This window comes from Stegodyphus dumicola, chromosome X2 (genome assembly GCF_044657685.1).
Source record: "Stegodyphus dumicola isolate Sdum_Otavi_A_Nest chromosome X2, ASM4465768v1".
NCBI classification, from domain to species: domain Eukaryota; kingdom Metazoa; phylum Arthropoda; class Arachnida; order Araneae; family Eresidae; genus Stegodyphus; species Stegodyphus dumicola.
In genome coordinates this window covers 169,060,202-169,080,013 of record NC_140781.1, presented here as the reverse complement: position 1 = coordinate 169,080,013, position 19,812 = coordinate 169,060,202, and the positions used below count along the sequence as shown (strand labels likewise).

Sequence of the window (19,812 nt, the reverse complement as noted above, 5' to 3'; positions counted from 1 at the left end):
GTCTCGGCAGCCAGTTTGAAAGCCGCGGCTCTAATAATTAACTAATTATAAAAATAACAACAAAACAAATCTGCCTCACAAATATGCTACATTTCTTAATACATAATAGCAAAATAAAAAAATTAATAAAATGCGTGGTTCATAATGCTGAAATGCACAGTTTGTGCTAATGCTAAGAAAAACAGTCATGCTTATAATTCAAGAGTGTATTATAAAATGAGAAAGTCTAAGACAAAACAAAGACATCACTAAATTAGTTGAGCTTAATATTAATTTGAAATATATGCCTTCAGCTCACACGCATAATTATGTCCATAGAATAAAGTATTCTTGAATTCTCTATAAACATGATTGGTGTTAAACATGCGTTCGTGACTAATATATGTTTGATCAAGTTTATACGAGTTGTTGATTCCTTAATCAGAAACACTGATTTTTAAAAAACCCAGAGAAAAAAATCTTAGAGCTTTGGTTCTGTAATCGTGGCGGTCATTCCATTGCACTTCCATGTTTAAAAATATTATCTCCAAATGTACTTCTCAAAATATTGCGTGGTACTGTGAATTTACGTGCTGGAGCACAGTCATGCTGTAACCACATAGGTGACAAATCATTTAGTGAAATATTATCTTCTAAGAAGTCAAACAGTAATCCATTTAAAATACAAGGTGCTCCCGTAAAGTAGCTGAACAAATTAAAAGACCGAACGATAAAATAAAAAAAGCGAAAGAGCAAATGTATGTTCAGAAAGAGTGCCATCTCAGCTTAAAGCTAGTTCAAACTCGCTGTTTTGTCGTTTGCGTATCAAGACGATGGAGTCATTTTGATTTATTGAGAAAACATCGAATAAAAATTTGCTTCGAGATGGAGAAAGACTTTTAACATTCAATTTTGTTACAAATTCGGTAAATCTGCTACCGAAACATTAGAGATGATTCGAACAGTAAATGGTGATGCATCTTTGTCAAGAACACAAGTGTATGAATGGTACAATCGCTTTAAATGCGGGCACGAAATCGTTAAAGATGAACCAAAGACAGGGCGCTCTTCAACTGCAAAGACTGCGGAAAATAGAGAAAATTCTTTATTTGGCAAAAGCTGATCGACATGTAAAAACTCAGCAAATTTCTGACATGCTTGTGATAGCTAAAGAAAGCTTAAAGTTAATTTCAGTAGAAAATCTGTAAATGAGGAAAATATGTACTAGATTTGTGCTTCCGATTTCTACAGAACAGCAAAACGAAGATAGAAAAGCTAGCTGTGAAGATTTACTAACTACTGGGAGTAGGACAACTGCTGGTTTCTTATAGTGGAGCGGGAAATGAGAGCGGGCGCCTACGAAACGACTCAGAAATAATATGAATGTACAGGTGGAAAGGAGAGTCTACTCCAATACAAAAAAAAATAAAGGCCCGGATATCGAAATCAAAGACTAAGGTGAAGCAGATTGGATTTTTTGTTTACAAAGGACTTATTCACCATGAATTTATACCTGAAAATCAATCAATTAATCAGTATTTTCACAAGGCTTTTTTCATTAAGATACTGGATAAAGTAAGCTAGGAAGGAATTTTTTTATTCTGAGCAATGGTTTCTTTTACATGACAATACAGCATTATCTGTACAAAGTATCGCATCTGACTTGCACAACGAGTAGCCACGCTGTTAACAAAAGAATTCAAGAGTGCCTGTGGATGTCGCACCCACCCTTCCACTACAGCAGTTTTTAACACCTAAATGGTTCTAGTTAGAGTATGGCGTATTGCAGTAGTCCTCCGAAGAACATCCTAAGTATGTTTAATAGGATTAAGGTCAGGAGGTCTGGCTGGCCAATCCATTCGGCGAATAGCCTCGCTTTCCAAATAGCCATCCACAAGGTGGGCCCTATGTGGTCGTGAACTGTCGTTCATAAAAGTGAACTCAAGGCCAACAGCACCCCTGAAATGTCGCACATATGCCTCTAGGATTTCCTGCCTGTACCTCTGGGCATTCACGGAACCAGTGTTAAATACATGGAGCGGTGAGCAGGTTTCTTACATAATCCCTACCCAAACCATCACTCCTCCTCCAACATAATAGTCCCTTTCCATGATGGAGCAGGTTTCTTACATAATCCCTACCGAAACCATCACTCCTCCTCCAATATAATAGTCCCCTTCCATGATGTTGCTGAGATAGTATCAGTTCCCAGGTTTCCTCATATCAATAATCGGCAAGAATCAGGTTGTAGACTGAATCTGGACTCATCTATGAAGAGAACATTAGCCCACTGAAGCAGTGTCCAGTGTTGCTGTTGTATGCACCATTGTAAACGCTCTCTTTTGTGGGAAGAATTGGCTGAGATGCAAATAGCGAGCTTTCTGGCATATAGTCCTGTCTCATGGATCTTTTGGAAATTATCTTCCTTGAAAGTCATGTTCCTGAGCGAGGTCACAAGACAGTTGTATGGCAGTAGACATCCTTTGGAAATTTACTGAAAATACCAAATACCTGTCGAAATTGGTCGTTATGGCTCTTGGTTGACCTTGTCCTGGTCTTCTGGACACCGCCTCGCTGTTTGTAAACTAAACTTAGAGATTACACGTGGTGTCACAGTCCTCATGAATAGGATGCATTTTTTTCTAAAGTGTATAATTTTACGAATAGAAGTGGGAGAGTTTGGACTTACTTCCGATAGGAAGAAAGTCTATTCTTTCAGGGTTTACTTTAGGCCGAACCTCGCAGAACACAGGTAACACTTTATTGAGACTATAATTGTACTAGCTAAGTATTTGTAATTGACGCCCGCGTGGTAAGTTGTAGAAAAGTTATTGCAAGATTCTTTTATTTTATGTAACGTAATTTGGTGGTATAAAGAGTTGCGAAAGATAAAGTCGTAACGGTGAAAAGACCATGTGATTATGATGTATTAGATAGAAGCATGTTAGCCCCAGGCAAGGAAGTGATCGACTAGAATAATGTAGGCGCTTAACAGACGTGTTAAAGGCGACTGTCAAGCCGAACGCTTTATTTGATGGAACAGGATCCATATTGCACTTTTTAGAAGAAATTGAAACTGATTTTGCGTTGTACGCTACACCGGTGTTCCAGAAGGTAGTGATAGTCCCATCTATGTTAAAAAGGCAAGCTTTGAACTGCTATAAATTTATTCGGAAAACGTTGTTATTCACTTTCGGTGCGCCGAATTATTCGTATGAATCTTTTAAACAACTCTTTTGAAGGCATTCCTGCCCTTGAAACAGGGTGGAGTTGTATAATCGATTTCAAACGGAGGGCGAGGAATTAACTAAGTTTATATTACGAAAATTAAAACAATGTAAGTTATTGTACGGGAATGAATAAGAGCGTAAAATCTTGGAGATAGTAATCCCGCTATTGTTCCAAATGTACAAGATTTTTTTCAAATTAAGAAGCCCTTAAAGCATATAAATGACTTGTTTCAATTAGCAACTAAATATGAAAGTAGACATATAAAGGTGGAATATCGAAAGACTCGGAGGGGGTATCCGAGAAACTATGAATATAGGCCTGTTGAGAAAAGCTGGAAAGTTCTGCCATAGAAGAAAAATGATGGAAATCGGCACGGGATTGAAAGAAAATCGCAACAGAAAGAATTTAGAAAAAAGATGGCACCGATAAGAAGAGTCACAGTTGTAGAGACATTAGATTATTTCGAAACAGGAGAGATAAAAAAAAAGGCAATGCCTTTGCCGAGAATCGAACCGCGAACTTCTCAATCACGCGCTGAGCGTGCAGACCACTACACCACGAAGGCGCTCGTCAAGAAGGTGGTAGAAATATCTTATATATTCCCCCTCTTTAAAGAGCGACTGGGGTTTTTAGGGGACCGAATCGCCAAATCCTGGGTGAGGAGAATTATCATCCAACACCCTTTTAGTTCGGGCGCCAATGTAGAGACATTAGGATTATTTTTGGAACCAGGCAAAATGAAAAATTAGCAAACACCTTCGCCGGGAATCGAACCACGGACCTTTGGAATACCGGCCAGCGTGCAGAACTACTACACCACGAAGGCACGCTAGGAGCTGTTTATCTTAGTATACTCATTAAAACTGTACTCATTTCATCCATGGTTAATGTTGCCATGTTTTGTAACTTACTTTTTTGCAAGAAATGCACTTCCAAAATAACGTCAATTGTAAGCTTTTTAAAACCAAAACGACCATTTTTGAGTTTCATTTTAAATTTTTGTGTTTAATTGATCAGGTCAAGAAATTTTACGATAGCGAGGATATGCCATTTCTGAGAGAAAACGGAATCCAGGCAGAAGTAATGGATAAGGTTTAAGAAGGGTTAAAGAATTTGAGAAGAAAGGTTAGCCCTGGGAATAGAAATGGTGAGGAGGTGCAGAGAGCCGGTTGATGAAAAAGTGCCAATGGCAAAAAAGTTGAGAAACAAGGAAAGGCAGAATAAAGGGCTAAGTAAATCTAAGGAATCGGAGGGCTGGGAGCCTTGTGGCAGCGGTAAAAATGTAGTGCGGCGAGAAAATTGGCGTAGGACGGCCAACCATAAGCCAACGCAGACGTGGCAGTACGGTGACAAGGCCGAAAAAAAAACAAGAATTCTGGCTGGTGGAAGGAAAAACTCAAGCTGATGAAAAGACTTCAAAAATAAATTTAATTACAGTGGTTTTAGGATTGCCCATAATATTTCTAACCTTCTAGTATTTTTTCGTTTTTAATGAAACTCTTTGGATGTTTTATTGGGGGGATGTTCCATAAAGTTTGTTTTAAGTTATTTTAAATTATGTTTTGAACACTAGGTTTCTTTTCTTTTTACCTTTTTTTCCTCTCTCAAATGTTTCGAGACTCCAAAAAAAAACTTTAAAAATTTTAAGTTTCTCAATATCTAAAATATGATCGGTATTTATTCAACTCATGTTAACAACCTAGTCCCTGAACTTTCTAACTCTGAAACTCTTTTTTTGCAGGGTTCCTTTGATAAAAAATGGCTGCTAGAATAACATATAACAGTTGTACTGCAAATCACCAATACTTTTTTCAATCTTAATTTCGTACTTAAAGATAAGATATTTAAACAATTTCTTTTATTTATTTGGTTTATTTAAAGGTATTCACCATAACAGATTTAGTATGATATTTAGAACAGAAGGCAATAAAAATATTTAGTTTTTGAGTCATAACTGAATTTTTATTACTAAATAGTTAAAAGCTTCCTAAGCCTCAATAGTTTTATGGGTCACTGTATAAGGTATTTCTCCCGCCTTCTTAACGAGCCTTCGTGTTGTAGTTGTCTGCACGCTCGGCGCGTAATTGAGAGGTCCGCGGTTCGATGTCCGGCGAAGGCGTTGCTAATTTTTCATCTTGCCTGCTTCCTAAAACATAACCTAATGTCTCTACAACTGTATAATAATTTAAATGTTTTCTGGCTGTAAAATTAATAGGAGAAAGCTTGGGAATATAAAAGTAAATACAGTATACATTTTTCAAAAAAAGTTAGAGTTCAAGGTTTAAACTCTTTCCTTATCAGTAGCATTATTTAATTTCTTTCATTCACAGCACGTCACTGACATTTTCTCTAATTTATGCGGTAGATTTAAAAGCATGAGTAAAATGTTTTTTCTTTTGGTACCAATTAAATATACTAACTTTTTTTTAAAGTAAACAATTATAATAATAAATGAAAAATAAAAATTGTAGGGAATAACGATTTCTTTTCGTTTCTATGTCGCTCTCTTTTTTGTTTCGCTTTGTTGCCGGAATAAGGAGTTTATATCTTGACTGCACGTCTAGGGATTGATTAGCGATTGATGATTATCTAGTATATCTAAGAATATTGAATATTTCAAAGTAAAAAATGGTGAGGTATATAATTTCTTATACAATGCGATATAATAAGTTAACCACATATAAATACAACTTATTCTAATCAAACGGAACTGTTTTAGGTTCCCCATATAGAACACATATATCAACCGAGATACTGAAATTGCAAGAAGATGGCGTGTTACATGAGTTGAAGGAAAGATGGTGGAAAAAAGAGGTTAAGTGCAAAGAGGATGTTAAAAAGCCGAGTTCTGCTAATGAATTGGGTCTTCCTAGCGTAGGCGGCGTGTTTGTAGTTCTCCTAGCAGGACTAGGTATGGCTGCCATCATTGCCGTCTTTGAATTTATATGGAGGACAAAAAAGATTCCCCGCGATGAAAGGGTGAGTTTACTTTAGATTTCTTCAGAGCTCACATATGTTCATTATTTCTCCAAAGTGATCATATTGCTTCCTTTTAGTAAATTTTAAGGGGAAAACTTCATGTAATGCAAGGAAAATATTCTGTTTTATCAACCCAATTCAAGGACCAAATATAAATGTTAACTGAACGTTCGAAAGCAAATGCCAATTTCATGTGAACTTTAAATGAAACTTGAAGTTTAAATGTATGATTTAATGTGAAAGCAAAATCTGTATAAAGTTCTGCATCATATACTACTAAAGATTATTTTAATACCAAAAGAAATCGTATGCAAATCTTGCATAAACAATTCTTCTAAATAAACATTATTCTTCAAAATATCCCAAAGGATATCCTAATGCAGAAAAATTATTAGTTGAAATGTTTTGTTTGAGACCTTACTAATATTCAGCAATATAGTATAACGCTATTTATCATTACACACTAAAACAAACATTTAATTTAAATTATGATTAGTGTAGAAAGCAATGCTTAATCTCAATTGTTTGGATAACAAAATGTGCACTGAGGTTACATTGACATAAATGCTATATTAAAAAAGAAATATTTAAAAATGTTTTATAATTATTTTAAACTTTTAAGTTATTTGATATATATCCTAAGGACAAAATTTTAACAAAATTAAGCCCCTGAAGTCTAACTTTTAATTCGGCAATTTTTTCTCTATCCTAAAACTAGTGAAAGGTTTATAGCAATCTTCTGAAATGCATCATTTCAAAATTAGTCCCTATCATGATTCTCTTACAGTGTTAACGAAGCACACACTTACTTAGCAGTAAAAGCAAAAATTAATTTTTAATCCAATTATAATTAAACCGAAACTTTTATCAGCCGCTAGTAATAATGCGATACAAGGCTATTTACTGAGAAAAGTAATTTCATCATTTTTAATCTAACATCAGTAACATAAAAAAATGTTCTTTTCACTCCTGCCTCTGTCCTGTTACGCTGTAATTCGCAGCATCTTCTTTTTCTCGTAATACTTTAAAATTGTGAAACTTGCATTTGTAATTGAATAGAAGGCATGTCTGTTGAGCCATACGTGGGATGCCTAAAATTTTTTTTGAGTGGTCCGATATCTCAATGACAGCACGGGCTAGGTGCGCTCACATAGACCGGAGACTTGTCGAGAAGCGGCCTGTAGTATGGAATATAGTAGTATGGCAGTAAAAGGATACACTTGTTACAGGAAGTCGAACGTAATCAGATGAGACTGCAATGGAGCAATGAGTGAACATCATTTTCTGCTATAATTTTGAGTACACGGCGATACAGAAGCATGAAATGTTATTGGAAATGCACGAGATGGAATCCGTGAGCAAAAAATATGTTTACGACGTTTCACACGCTTTCGCAACGAAACGATTGAAGATGAGCCATATCCGTGTTCACTGTTGACAAACAGAACTTTCACATGATCAGTGTGTAAGGATCTTAAGTTTTACTAACGTTTATTTTATTTTAAATCTTTACTATCACTTCTTATTTTCTACTTCCGGCCAGAATTATAAGCGTTAAGGTTTTTATGCAAAGTTTGTCTGGCGAACGCCAAGTATTTAAGTTGTGGCTTTTTGCCAAGCGAGAGAGAGGAAGCAGTGAGTTCGAAGCAGGCCGCTTACCTTAGAAGTTACGCAGTTGCTTGTTGCCTTCCAGGCCAGAGGTTTTAATCCTCTTGATAACTTGTAAACGTATTGTAGTGTTCTCAGTTATCTGTACTACATACGCCTTCCTGTTAATATAAGGCCAATCTTCCACGTTTATTAGTTTAAAGTTAAATTAGAGTTTAGTTTTATTTTTATACTTTTACGTTAGACCCCAAGTGGCGGGTCAGTGTATTCCGAAGTACGGAAGTTATTGTATATAGAGAAAAATAAAGGGTTTTGTATACCCTTCATGTGTATCCTGTCTACTTACCACAATTAGTGAACATAGCTTTAGTAAGCTCTCTGTTCCGAGTCAGGTCCTTGTATGTTCCCGAAGAAGGTAAGAAGGAACATTGACCCTGATAAGTGAGCCGACACATGCTGGTACGAGATAGATGCCTGATTCTGCGATTGATGGAGAAGGAAGTGGACTTTAACAAAAACACGGTGAGCAATGATATTGTCTATTAAGATTTAAGTAAATGGAAGATCTGTTCCCAGCTTGTATCTCACAAATTGACAAACAGGCAGAGATCAAAACGGATGCAAACTGCTGGTGATTCATTATCATGTGCGACCATACGAATTCATTCTTTCTGCGAGTCATCGTCAAAGCGAATGAGAATTGGTGCTGCCAGCTCGATCCGTAATCGAAGAGGCAGTCTATAAAATAGCGCTCTGCGTCTTCCGCAATCCAAAAAGAATCGCTCTTTTTCCCAATATACAGCGGAAACTGATGTTTTATTTCAATGCACTGTGATATCACCTGCCACTTTGACTACGTTCGACATCCCACAACGAGTTTACCTTGAGAGTTATGTTGTATGCTTACCTAGATCTTGTTTTGATTATATTGTATGACCACATGCAAGCGCGGACACCTGGTTGCCTTTGAAATATCGGACCAGAGGCTAAATATTTTAGACGCATTCCCTTAATGTTTATATCAGTAATGCTACGCCGTATATAAAGAACTGAATCAAACGGCCATGACTAACTTTCCATCTTTACTGCGAACCATCATAAAAAATCACCAATACCATTTCTTTTCCTTTTCACGTCACTACAGTAAATATCTGTTATGTACATACATATTTATATATATATATATTTGTGTCTATAAATATTTCCTTATTATATATTAATCTACTTGCCTTATCTTTAATTAGGTATTTTACTTTTCTCATTTCAGTTCATCCGTCTCACGCTCGATATATATTTTAATTGAAAACATGACATTTGTAAAATTTACCTTTCAAATGCATTCTGAATTTTCGGGAAGATTTTTTTAGTGCAAATTTGTAAGAAGAGTTCAATTATCGCTGCAGGCATTCTATATATCAAATTTCAGTGAAAAAGATCAATATACCATTTTTCTTCAAGTTGACTATATATAATTTAATCCTTCAAGGTAATAAAAAACATGAGAGTGCAACTAACTAGCATTAAAAAACTAACCAGCAGAACATTAGAATTCTCCATATAAAAAATTCTAGATAAGATGCAACTTAATATTTCACTCATAACTAACATATAAAAACTATAACAGTATTATGTATAATAATCAAATATGGTTACAGAACTATTAAAACATTTTACAATTGGGATTCCCTGACCATTTTTCTAATGAAAGAAATATTGCTTTGCTTCTTTGAAAATATTTGTAATATGTTTGTTTTGCTCTTATTATCATAATCCATTACGAAGGTATAACAGAGAAATGTTAAGTTCCCAATCTAACTTCCTCCTTTTCTCTTTACACGCAAAGCCTTTCTCATAGTGAGAAGCATTTTAAAGGTAAGATTATTTTATATATATATAATATTTGTATTTTTAAATGCGTGATAAATGCTTTCAAAATAACATTTTAATAATTTGCTGTTGACAATTATTTCTGTATGACATTGGAAAAAATATACACATATTTGAAATAATTTGCGAAAAGAATAATAAAAACTCTTATTCTAATAAAGTAATTACTCATTCAGTAAAGGAGCTTTATTATTTACCGTAGACTGTAAATAAATAAACAAGTAGAATATTTCTACATCTTTCAATGTTTCTTAATAAGCACTGGCGAATCTTTAATATTTATTACAAGAATTACATCTTATAAACATTACATAGCTTGTCGTCAATTAAACAGAAGGTTCTGGTAGCTGAAAACAGGTCTGTTAGAGACTGATACAGCAGGATGTCTAACTATGGAGTTATCAAAGCTAAATTTCAAAGTCAAAGAGACCAGTACTGAGTCGTCCACATTTTACAAATGACCCTGATAAGAATTTTGTTGTTATTTCTGCAAGAAGACAGATTTTTTACAATTTTTAAAGTTTCTTAACTAGTAGCTGAGCATTTTGTAATAACAGAAGGGGCATTCGCTGCTACTATTAAAAGAAAAATTGATATACTTATATTTTATGAAAGAAGACCCTTTTGAATTTTCGTAGCCAAATCCATAGAATATTTGAATATTGTAGAATAATAAAAATATAATCTGAGCTATACAGCTGATTATTTTGAGCCGATAACTATATAGATCAGTAATATTAATAATTAACCCTACCCTAATAATATTAACTGACTGCATTTTGCTATAATTTTGGAGAGAAGAAGGAACCATAAAACTGAGAAAATTACTGAGGTAGCAGTTACACGGTCTGGGCAGACATTTTTGACATTTTTGCATATGAATGCTCAGAGGTATCAGATAAAATTCTTGATAATCATAGTGTATACTAGTGCTGTTAATCATTCTTTCCTTTTAATAAAAGGCTATGTTCGGATTCTTCGACCAACTTAAGTTCATTCATTATTTAATGGCCTTCTCGATTACGTATCAGTCATATGTGAATATTAGAGGGAAACAGAAAGACTGTTCTTATCAAGACCATATTATCGAGATTTTGCTTTGGCCAGAGGAAGATGTATTCAATAATAAGACTTATTTTTCCAATTTTTCCTACAAATTTTCTTTATTGTAAATGAATTCATTTCAATAAAAACTCTGATGCAGTTTATGGAAAACTTTACTTTGTGCGTTTTTAAATCAAAAAGCATAATTTAAAACAATATTAAAACGTAAAGAAAATCATTGTGCTATTTATAAGAATACCAATTTTTTAATACTACATACAAAAAAGTGTTTGTTCCTCAATATTTGGAGCGCAGTATAATGTACAATTTAGATTATGACTTTAATGTAAATGAATGTACTGCTCTCTTCAGCAAGTTCGGATTTCGTTATAAGTTAGATATAAAAAGTTATTTTTTCCTTTTACTTCTGTTAATATTTCATCTTCAGCAATCGCAGAGTATAATTTACGTTATCATTTGCAATCTTAAATAAATCAGAAGCGTGCTGGAAAGCATTTAAGAAATATTAGCGTGCTGGAAAGCCTGGCTCTATAGAAGCATATCAAGAATGCTTATATTGTCCCAAACTGTAAATCTCCCCCTTCCCAATAAAGCCCAGTCATTATCGATGACCTCCTAAGTATGTTCAGAACGATTTCTTATTCCGTCTTCATGCACTTGAACTGGCTTAAAAGTGAAGAAGCATATCAATTTTCTTCTTCTCGACTCTATTAACGAAGACCTCTTCCTTAGAAGCACAGTTTAGCAAGCGGAAAATGTGTAATAGACTGTTATGGGTTACCACATCTAGCGACTAATCTTTACAGGAACATATAGACTTTTCAGAGGAACGAGTTTCTTCCAGCACTAGTTTAAACAGAAGGTTCGTAGCTGAATGTTGTATCTCGGGTAGCTACTCAGGATATTGTACGACGCTGACGAAAATATTTCTTAGCGCATGCTGTGTCTCGCATAGGTCTTTGCTGAATAGCTGATTTACGTGTAAGTCAACAAATTAAATACCATTGAAACTAAGATTCCCTGAATTTCTTTTAAAAGCGTTGTTGAGGGTAGTTATTAAAAATAAAAGTTGTTATAGTGAAAAGACTGGGTCATGCAGTGCACAGTGGATAATTTCACAGTCGAATTGCAGTAATGTCTGGATGGTTTGTAGACATTAGGTTAATTGTAAAAGCCGGAGAGATGAAAAATGAGCAATTGCCTTCGCCGGGAATCGAACCACGGACCTCTGGAATACCGGCCCAGCGTGCAGAACCACTAGACCACAAAGTCACGCTAGGAAGGCGGGAGAAATACCTCATAGGTTGATCGATCTACATTTAGTCTTGTAAAAATCAAATAGCACTGGGTTATAAACACATCGTGAGTTTGCCAAACTGATGATGTGGCTGTTAACAGTATAGTTTGATGATTCTAGTAGCAAACAGAATCAGCAGTTAAAAAATTACGCTATGAATATCATCAAGTACACAAAATTACTTTCTACAAGTGGATCCTTGTGTTGACTGAGACCTAACCAGGCTTCTACCTCTTCATTCAAGTTCACATGACTCTCATAGATGTAGAGGTTCTATGTTTCAACCCGATGGAATGCAATAAGATGTGCACATGGCGGAAAAGTAAGGGCTTCCACACCTCGATTATGAGTGAGCTTGCTTTGCAGCAATGTATACGTATTTTGTAAATCGCATTAATGTAATGCATTCCTAAAATCTCTGCAAGCTGTGCAGAATTAAATTTGAGTCTGTAAAAATCTACTGTCGAAAGACATCCAAAAAAGGCTTTCGGTAAACAAGTTTGATACTGCGATTGTCGTTCCGCGTTTAAACCAGTAACACTTGCATTGCCTTCTCACCGAATACCTCCTAGAATGCAATGTTAATTTCAGAACTCGATGTAACAGAACGCAGCCTGGATTTGAAGCCATAAAGCATACAGATGCGGATTTGCTTTTCTTACTAAAGGCAAATCAAAATTTATTCTTAAAGGATGTGTTTAATCTGTATGCACTTTTTGTGTTGCATTATGCTCTCCGTTTACCTAACACTACAGCAAAAATTACAAGAACATTTTGATAAAGAGATATTTTTGTCGAGTTGTGAAACGACGAGAACTTTTCTAGCAGCTCAAGATTATTCTGCATAGACTGAACTTTGCTTATTCTAGAATTTTTTTATATAATTTAGTGACACATTTGCCGAGATGAAGATTTCCTTTTTCTTTCTAATTATACTACATTAATGTCTTTTTAAGCATAAATTAATTAACATGAATTAATCTAAGCATGAATTAATTTAGTTCTGGAAGAAATATTTCACCTTCTTAAGTTAAACAATCGTTTTCTTTGTTATTTCTTGCATTAAAATAAATATATAAAATCTTTAGCAAACCAAATATATTCCCATTTATTTTATATTTCATCCTAACTTACGAAGTTAATGAATTCAAGGAATATTTCTTGTTCATGTTTTATCATTATATGCACTTTTTTATGCTATCGTTTATAAACTATTAAATTCGTGTATAAAAGTGTTATAGTCTGTAAATTTTAATATAACTGTAGAACGCGTATGATGCATAGATTTCTTTCAAAAAAGTTTTTATTAAATTACATACAAAAGATTATTAGAAACATAAAATCATATTTCAGTGATTATTTCGGTAATTGATGCTTTATAACTTAATATAATTAAATTTATGATTGTTTCATTGGGAATTGTTGATTAAGGGTAAGTGTACAGACCTTTACATGTTCGTAACACTTAAAATACTTACTACGCTCCAAAGCATGGTCTTCTCTCAAAAGCATGGGGAGGGTAGCGGTTATTCAGCTGTAAAAAATTATGCTCCTCTAGCACTGCTCTGAAGGGAAGAGGGGAATCACTCGCCATAATTTGATTATTTTGTATAAGTTATCTATCCATATATTTGTTGATTAATCTGATTAATGACTTCTTAATCTCTCTACAGAGGATGGTACTCCTGGAGATGTTACACGAGCTGCAAGATATCTGCAAATGTCGCGGTTCCAGTCGTCCGGTACCCAATTATCTAGATGGGGACATCACCCGCGGCAGTACAGACAATGAGTTTGTGCTGCACTCTGCAACCAGTTTCAATACTGTCTCGAGCCAGGATTTCCTGTCGTGACTTCCGGTCCATTTGACTTTCGTCATCAAATTTTCATACAGTAGACTCAGTAGAGCAAACTCTGTCAATCGGTTCAAAATTCAGTCCCACCCAACAGTATTGTTTTTACCAATGAAGAGAAATTTCTTTTAGTCGTCTTGAGATAAAGAAGACAGTGGCATCCTATTTGTATTTTTATACTTTTATTTAGTTGCTTTCATTTGTAACGTGACTGACTAATACAGTGCTTCATTTTGATGTAATTTCTCTGCAACATGATTTTTGAGTTCTCTATTTACACTGTTTTGTACTAGCTTTCAGAAACTTTGCGAGAATACAATACAGAGCTCAGAAACTGTGAAACTTGTTCAGACATTCATTTTATGAAATTATGAGGCATGTAAATGACTTACTAGAACTTCAAAGCAAGATAAATGTACAAAATCTTGAACATATAACTGTATCTAGAAATAAAATTTTTGCGATGGTTTGTAGTTAAGTTTCTTTTTCAAATAGATAATTACACTCTGTAAAAGATGAAGCCTTAACACTAAGAGACGGGAGAACTCGTCAGTAAACAGCTTAAGTAATGAAGTTACCAATGAGAGTTTTCCATTATTATGGATTACTTTAGTATGAAAAACATGTTATAATAACATTAAAACCATTTAAACTGAAATGCATAGCATCAGGTAAATATGATTATGATGGACTCACGAAGTCTTTATTTGCAGAAATCTTGAATGCATTGCTTCAAAATAATTACCATTCGAAAAGCTTGCATATATTTTAAAATAATTTCTGGTTATCCTGAAATGCTGCTTCTTATTAATTACATATTAATCTTATAAATATACACAGATCAGACCTCTCTGTCTCTGGGATGCAGCATGGCTAAGAAAAAAATAACTTGTAGACAATGAAACTGTATTACACAGAAGTCCACCTTGCGTTTTTGAAGGTGTCTCACAAATTAAATGTACATTTAAAACTCATCATTTATATATATATATATATATATATATATATATATATATATATATATATGAGTTTGATATATGCTCTGAGGCAGGGGTCGCGAACCAATGACACGTGTGTAGAGACACAATATTTTGAACACGTCACCGATCAAAACGGTTTGCATTTTAATTAAAAATAACAAAGTTCACTATGAAGTATTACGATGAAATTCGAGGCAGCTTGCACTACGGAGTGATCGGGTGAGGCGGCGGGCGGAAAGCGTGCTCATTCCTTAATATCTTGCATTAGTTACGCCGTGAACTACAATTATTAATGACTCATAGTTTATTTACGCATACTGTGTCTTGTCTCGTAACTTTCAAAGTTTATTTAGTTTATTTGTGTTATAGTTATGATTTTTAACTGCTATTTAACTTGGCTAGTTAAGCAAAAAAACAAAAAGTGCAAGATAATAAATGTAACAGAGGATTTCAAACTTGGTGTACCAAGAAATATGGCATGATTAGTAAAGATGACAAAGTGATGTGTGTTTTATGTTTTGGAACAGTGGTATGTAGAACATCTTCTGTAAAACGACATTTTGAAACAAATCACAAATCCGTTTCTCAAAAAAGCGAACCAGAGTAAAAGGAATTAATTACAAGTGCAATAACGGACATAAATAAAACAGTCGACGTTTATGATTAAATATGTTGGCAAAAATTGTCATACGAGCGCGTCAAGTTACTCGGCTGCAATTGCCATTGCTCGGCGTAGTAAACTTTTTCAAGAGGGAGAGTTTTTCAAGGAAGCCTGGTTAGCATGCGCGTCCTCACGTTTTGATGATTTTCATAATAAAGATAAAATAATTCAGCGCATCAAAGATACTCCTTTATCTAGAAACACAATAAAACAAAGCATCTTAAAACTGGCCGGAAATGTAACAGATGAACAAAAACAAAAATAATTTTAACACCACTCCTTTCATATCGCTATGTCTTGACGAAAGTTTTGAGTTATTAGTATTTATTTTTATTATTTTCCCAATAATCACCAAGTCAAACCTACTTGAGGGCACGTCTATGGCCACATTAAACATTTCTTTAGAAAAAAATGCCACGTTGGTTCATAAAGGTTCACCCCTGCTCTAAAGGGAAAATGACGCCGCGAAAAGGAATCATCTCATTGTACCGAAATTTCGTATGCGAATACCCATTGATCCAACCTGAGAATGATTAAATTTAGGCGGCCAATGAATGAGTAACTGAAGTTATAGAGCATCGCACTGAGCGCCTAGATGGCGTATAAAGAGAAGAAATTCCAAATTTTGGGCATAACTTCCACTCGAATTTGATTCGATCTGCTTATTTCAAAGTTAAAGCCACGTGAACTAGTTCGTGCTCAGAATGAGCACAGGTCATCCATTGAGGGAGAACGTTAAATCAGTCCAAAAGGAGCAGGGTGATCAAATTGGACTACGCAACATTTAAAAGCCGGAGTGATGCTACCAATTCGATGATGTTGGTACGAATGGTAGAACCAAGGTAAAGCGGAACATTAAGAAGACAGTGTTCGATTTAGGAAGACAACAGAGCGGTTGTTGCAACATCGTTATTATCAAACATGTAGCTAGGACACCAGTGGCCACAAGGCCATTTAATAGGCGACTCAGGGAACATGGATCTGCTCTCACTGTTGTGCTGACTGCCCCTTCACTATGCCCCTTCACTATGCACATGCAGTGCTACTGAGGTCATTTGATTTAAAATCTCGCTAATTGGATTGGTATTGTCTTCAGCGATGACCCCCCCCTTCGAACTGAGCCACCATGACCAGCAAAGACATTTGTGGAGACGTCCAGGACAACTCTGAAGTACTAACCTGACAGTTACCCAGCCCAAAAACAGAAAATTATGATCTGGGGTACCATTTTATTTAATAGTCCCTCCTCTTTGTCAACTATGACTTCCTTACAGAATGAGGGTACCTCGACGATACTCTACGTCCCGTTGCGTTGTCATTTCTTTCGAAGGAACCCGGACTTATATTTCAATAAATAATTGCCTTATTACATTCAGTAGTCAGTTTTGTTGATTGTTTTCGTACTTGTCAAACACTTCCCTAACCACCTAAATGGTCACATCTTTCTTTTAAGGGGGAAAAAGTAAATATGTATTTTATTTTAATGAAAAATTAATAAGAGATAAAGTATTTATTTTTAAATGTTTGATTATGCGTTTAAGCCGTGTATAATTTTAGAAAAATGTTTTAAGGAGAAGTATCGTCTTATATAAGAGCTATTACTATATGTTATAGTGCATATGATATACTTAAGTAATAATTAAGGACACTAAAAAAAAACTGATTGCTATTATCCAGACCATAGCCTCAAGAAGTTGAGTCTACACAACCTCTAATCTATTTTTAATTCAGACAGACAAATCCCTTTAATGAAGTATCTATAAAGAATTTACGTCCCATAACTTTTACTTCAAAATTAATGTAAATTTTATTTCCTTTGCCTATTTTTCAAGGTATGTAATCTTCTCCCTTCCCTCATTACTGTGCTAAATTCAACTAGCAAGAAGCACTGTACACCTCTTTCTATGCGACAATGTTTTTATGAATACCAACCAATTCATCTTAAAAAGCCCTCCAAGAAGGCATCCATCCCCTTAGGCAGATGGCTCTTGTGTGCTTTGCCATAATCAAATAAACTAAAAAGAAATCACTGCAATATGAGCCCATATATTTCTGTGCCCGTAGTCTAGTTCCAGAAGATGCATCAGTTCCGACGTTAAATTTTGACTTCAAAATTTCATTTGTGCCTTCTTAGTAAGCGGAGATAAATTTTTAAAATGTGCATTCTTAAATGTGTTCTTCACTAAACACAAACTACAGATTTTGATTTTATAACATGAATTTTATTATTCTTTTTTGTTTATTAATATTTTTATATGAAAGATTTGAGGTTTGACAAATTCAAGAACTTTTTAGGATTCTATTTAACTAGTAATATATCTGCCTGTTCATTTTAACAAAAGTTAACTTTTCGTTCTGTGAAGAAATCTCGTCAAACAAAGCAAGAAAAATGGTTCTTACTACACGATATCGGCAGATAGATCGCACGTAATAAAAAGATTTCGGGTGAACTCTTGAGAGAAAGATTAATTATTTCTCTCTCTGTAGATAGGTGTTTGAGACACCAGGGTGCCTGAGCCTAGGCTCTACCCCTTGTACAACAGTTTTATCATTTCGAAAGGTAGTATAGAATAACCGAAAGATAAATCGACTAGGTTTTTTTAAAAAAAATAATTTTGTTAAGGTCAGATACGAATACTTGTTAACGTATTGATAACAATGGTCGAAGAACTGGTGACTGTGACAAGAATGAGGTAATGCAAACATAGGCAAATTGAATCCATTAAGAATTATCAAATACAAAACATCAAATACTAAGACAGGAACTTTGAATAATTTTATGCATATACCTATAACATACACAAAAGTGAGAATGCAGACAGAAAATTCGAAGTATAGCAGAAAAGAGGAATGAAAATAAATACATAAATAAATACATAAATAAACACATATGGGGTCAAATTATTAGAGTTGCATATTACATGATTCATACATTTAGTTGGGCCATAGGCCTATCCATATTTTCCATACTGTTATAGTCGTAATGACAGATTTTAATACTGGGATTATCAATATTTTGCTGCCTTTCATGAAATTTTTTGGCTAAGTTATAATAATGAGTGCGCAATAACTCAATGCCTAACTCTTCATGTATTATATTATTCCTTACATACCATTCAGCATTTACAAGTTGTCGTAGAACAGTATTTTGGCAGACTTGCAATCTTTTCCTATTAGGTTTTTTAGTATATGCCCAAACTGGATGACTTGCATAACACAAAAGCGGACGTAGAATGGACTTGTAAATGAGTAACTTGTTGTCAATAGATAATATACTGTTTCAAGCAATTAAGGGGTATAGTTTGGCTTTACGAACTTGAAACTTCTGGATAATAGATGTAATGTGCGGGGATCATGTACGGGACTTATTGAGGATCCGGTTAATTATTTCTCTTTCTTTTAACATCACTTATGTACAAGAAATTGGTACGTATAGAGGGGTAAGTTTGTAACATCTTACTGCAATTTTTTTCCAATAGCGTTTTCATTTCCAGTTGTGTATTAAATGAGCCTGATAAGAAACACTAAATTCAATACCGAAAAGCAAAACGTTTCAGCTTAAATGAACTGAATTATTATTAATATTTTTCGACTCTTAAAATATGAAGGACAAAACGTTTTCCCGAATATATTGATTGTATTCGCAAATGGAAAATTATTGCCCAGTTTCACATTATGTCATTCTATTAATATGTTGTTGTTGCTTCAAATGGTCCAACATTTGCAGCTTAATGCATTCTTTCGGAATGGCCAAAGCCTTTTAGTCACATAGCCTCTTGTTACTGCGAACGCTGCTCGGGATGCAGCACGAAGGCAACCGAATAACAGCCGTGAGAAAGGCTAAGCTTCGTCACAGTTTTGACAAAGAAAATCTCCGTCGGACCACTTTGAAGACTTCCCACTCCTCTCTCCCTACTACTAAGCCTCTCGACAGAACTTTCGGGTCAACAGTATTTTAAGTGCCCTCATGCAGCAAAGACATCATACATTTACAAACACATACCTTCTGCGAGATTCAAACCCAGACCCAAGTCAATGACAAATAGTTCACTACCACTATACCAACAAGTTGGCATTATATTAATATATAGACCGATATTAGAGAGGAAGAAGCCTGCGTTGCACCTTTGAGCCTTTTCAAAGTAGCTATGTCCGCTGTCAGTGCCATTGGGAAGGTGACCAATTTAGGAGCAGCAGCGAACTTCCGTTTTCTCGTCTTCTGTGGATTATCAGACTTTGTTCGTCAAGAAGTGTCCAGCTTTATTGCCTGGC

At 34.9% G+C, this 19,812-nt stretch overlaps 1 protein-coding gene across 3 annotated transcripts in view; it reads left to right on the top strand.

Annotated features, from left to right (window-relative positions):
• The window catches only part of LOC118191622 (glutamate receptor ionotropic, kainate 2-like), a 65,586-nt gene extending 51,214 nt beyond the window's left edge, over window positions 1-14,372 (top strand). Inside the window, exons 14-16 of one of the 3 annotated variants that reach the window (XM_035362456.2) lie at window positions 5,930-6,189; window positions 9,641-9,669; window positions 13,720-13,857. In XM_035362456.2, coding sequence (XP_035218347.1) covers window positions 5,930-6,189; window positions 9,641-9,652 — 272 coding nt within the window. In that variant the 3' untranslated portion in view covers window positions 9,653-9,669; window positions 13,720-13,857. Of the gene's footprint in view, window positions 1-5,929; window positions 6,190-9,640; window positions 9,670-13,719 lie in introns of all 3 variants that reach the window. The other 2 variants (XM_035362449.2, XM_035362461.2) reach the window with 2 other exon arrangements.
• Window positions 14,373-19,812: the final 5,440 nt, after the last annotated feature.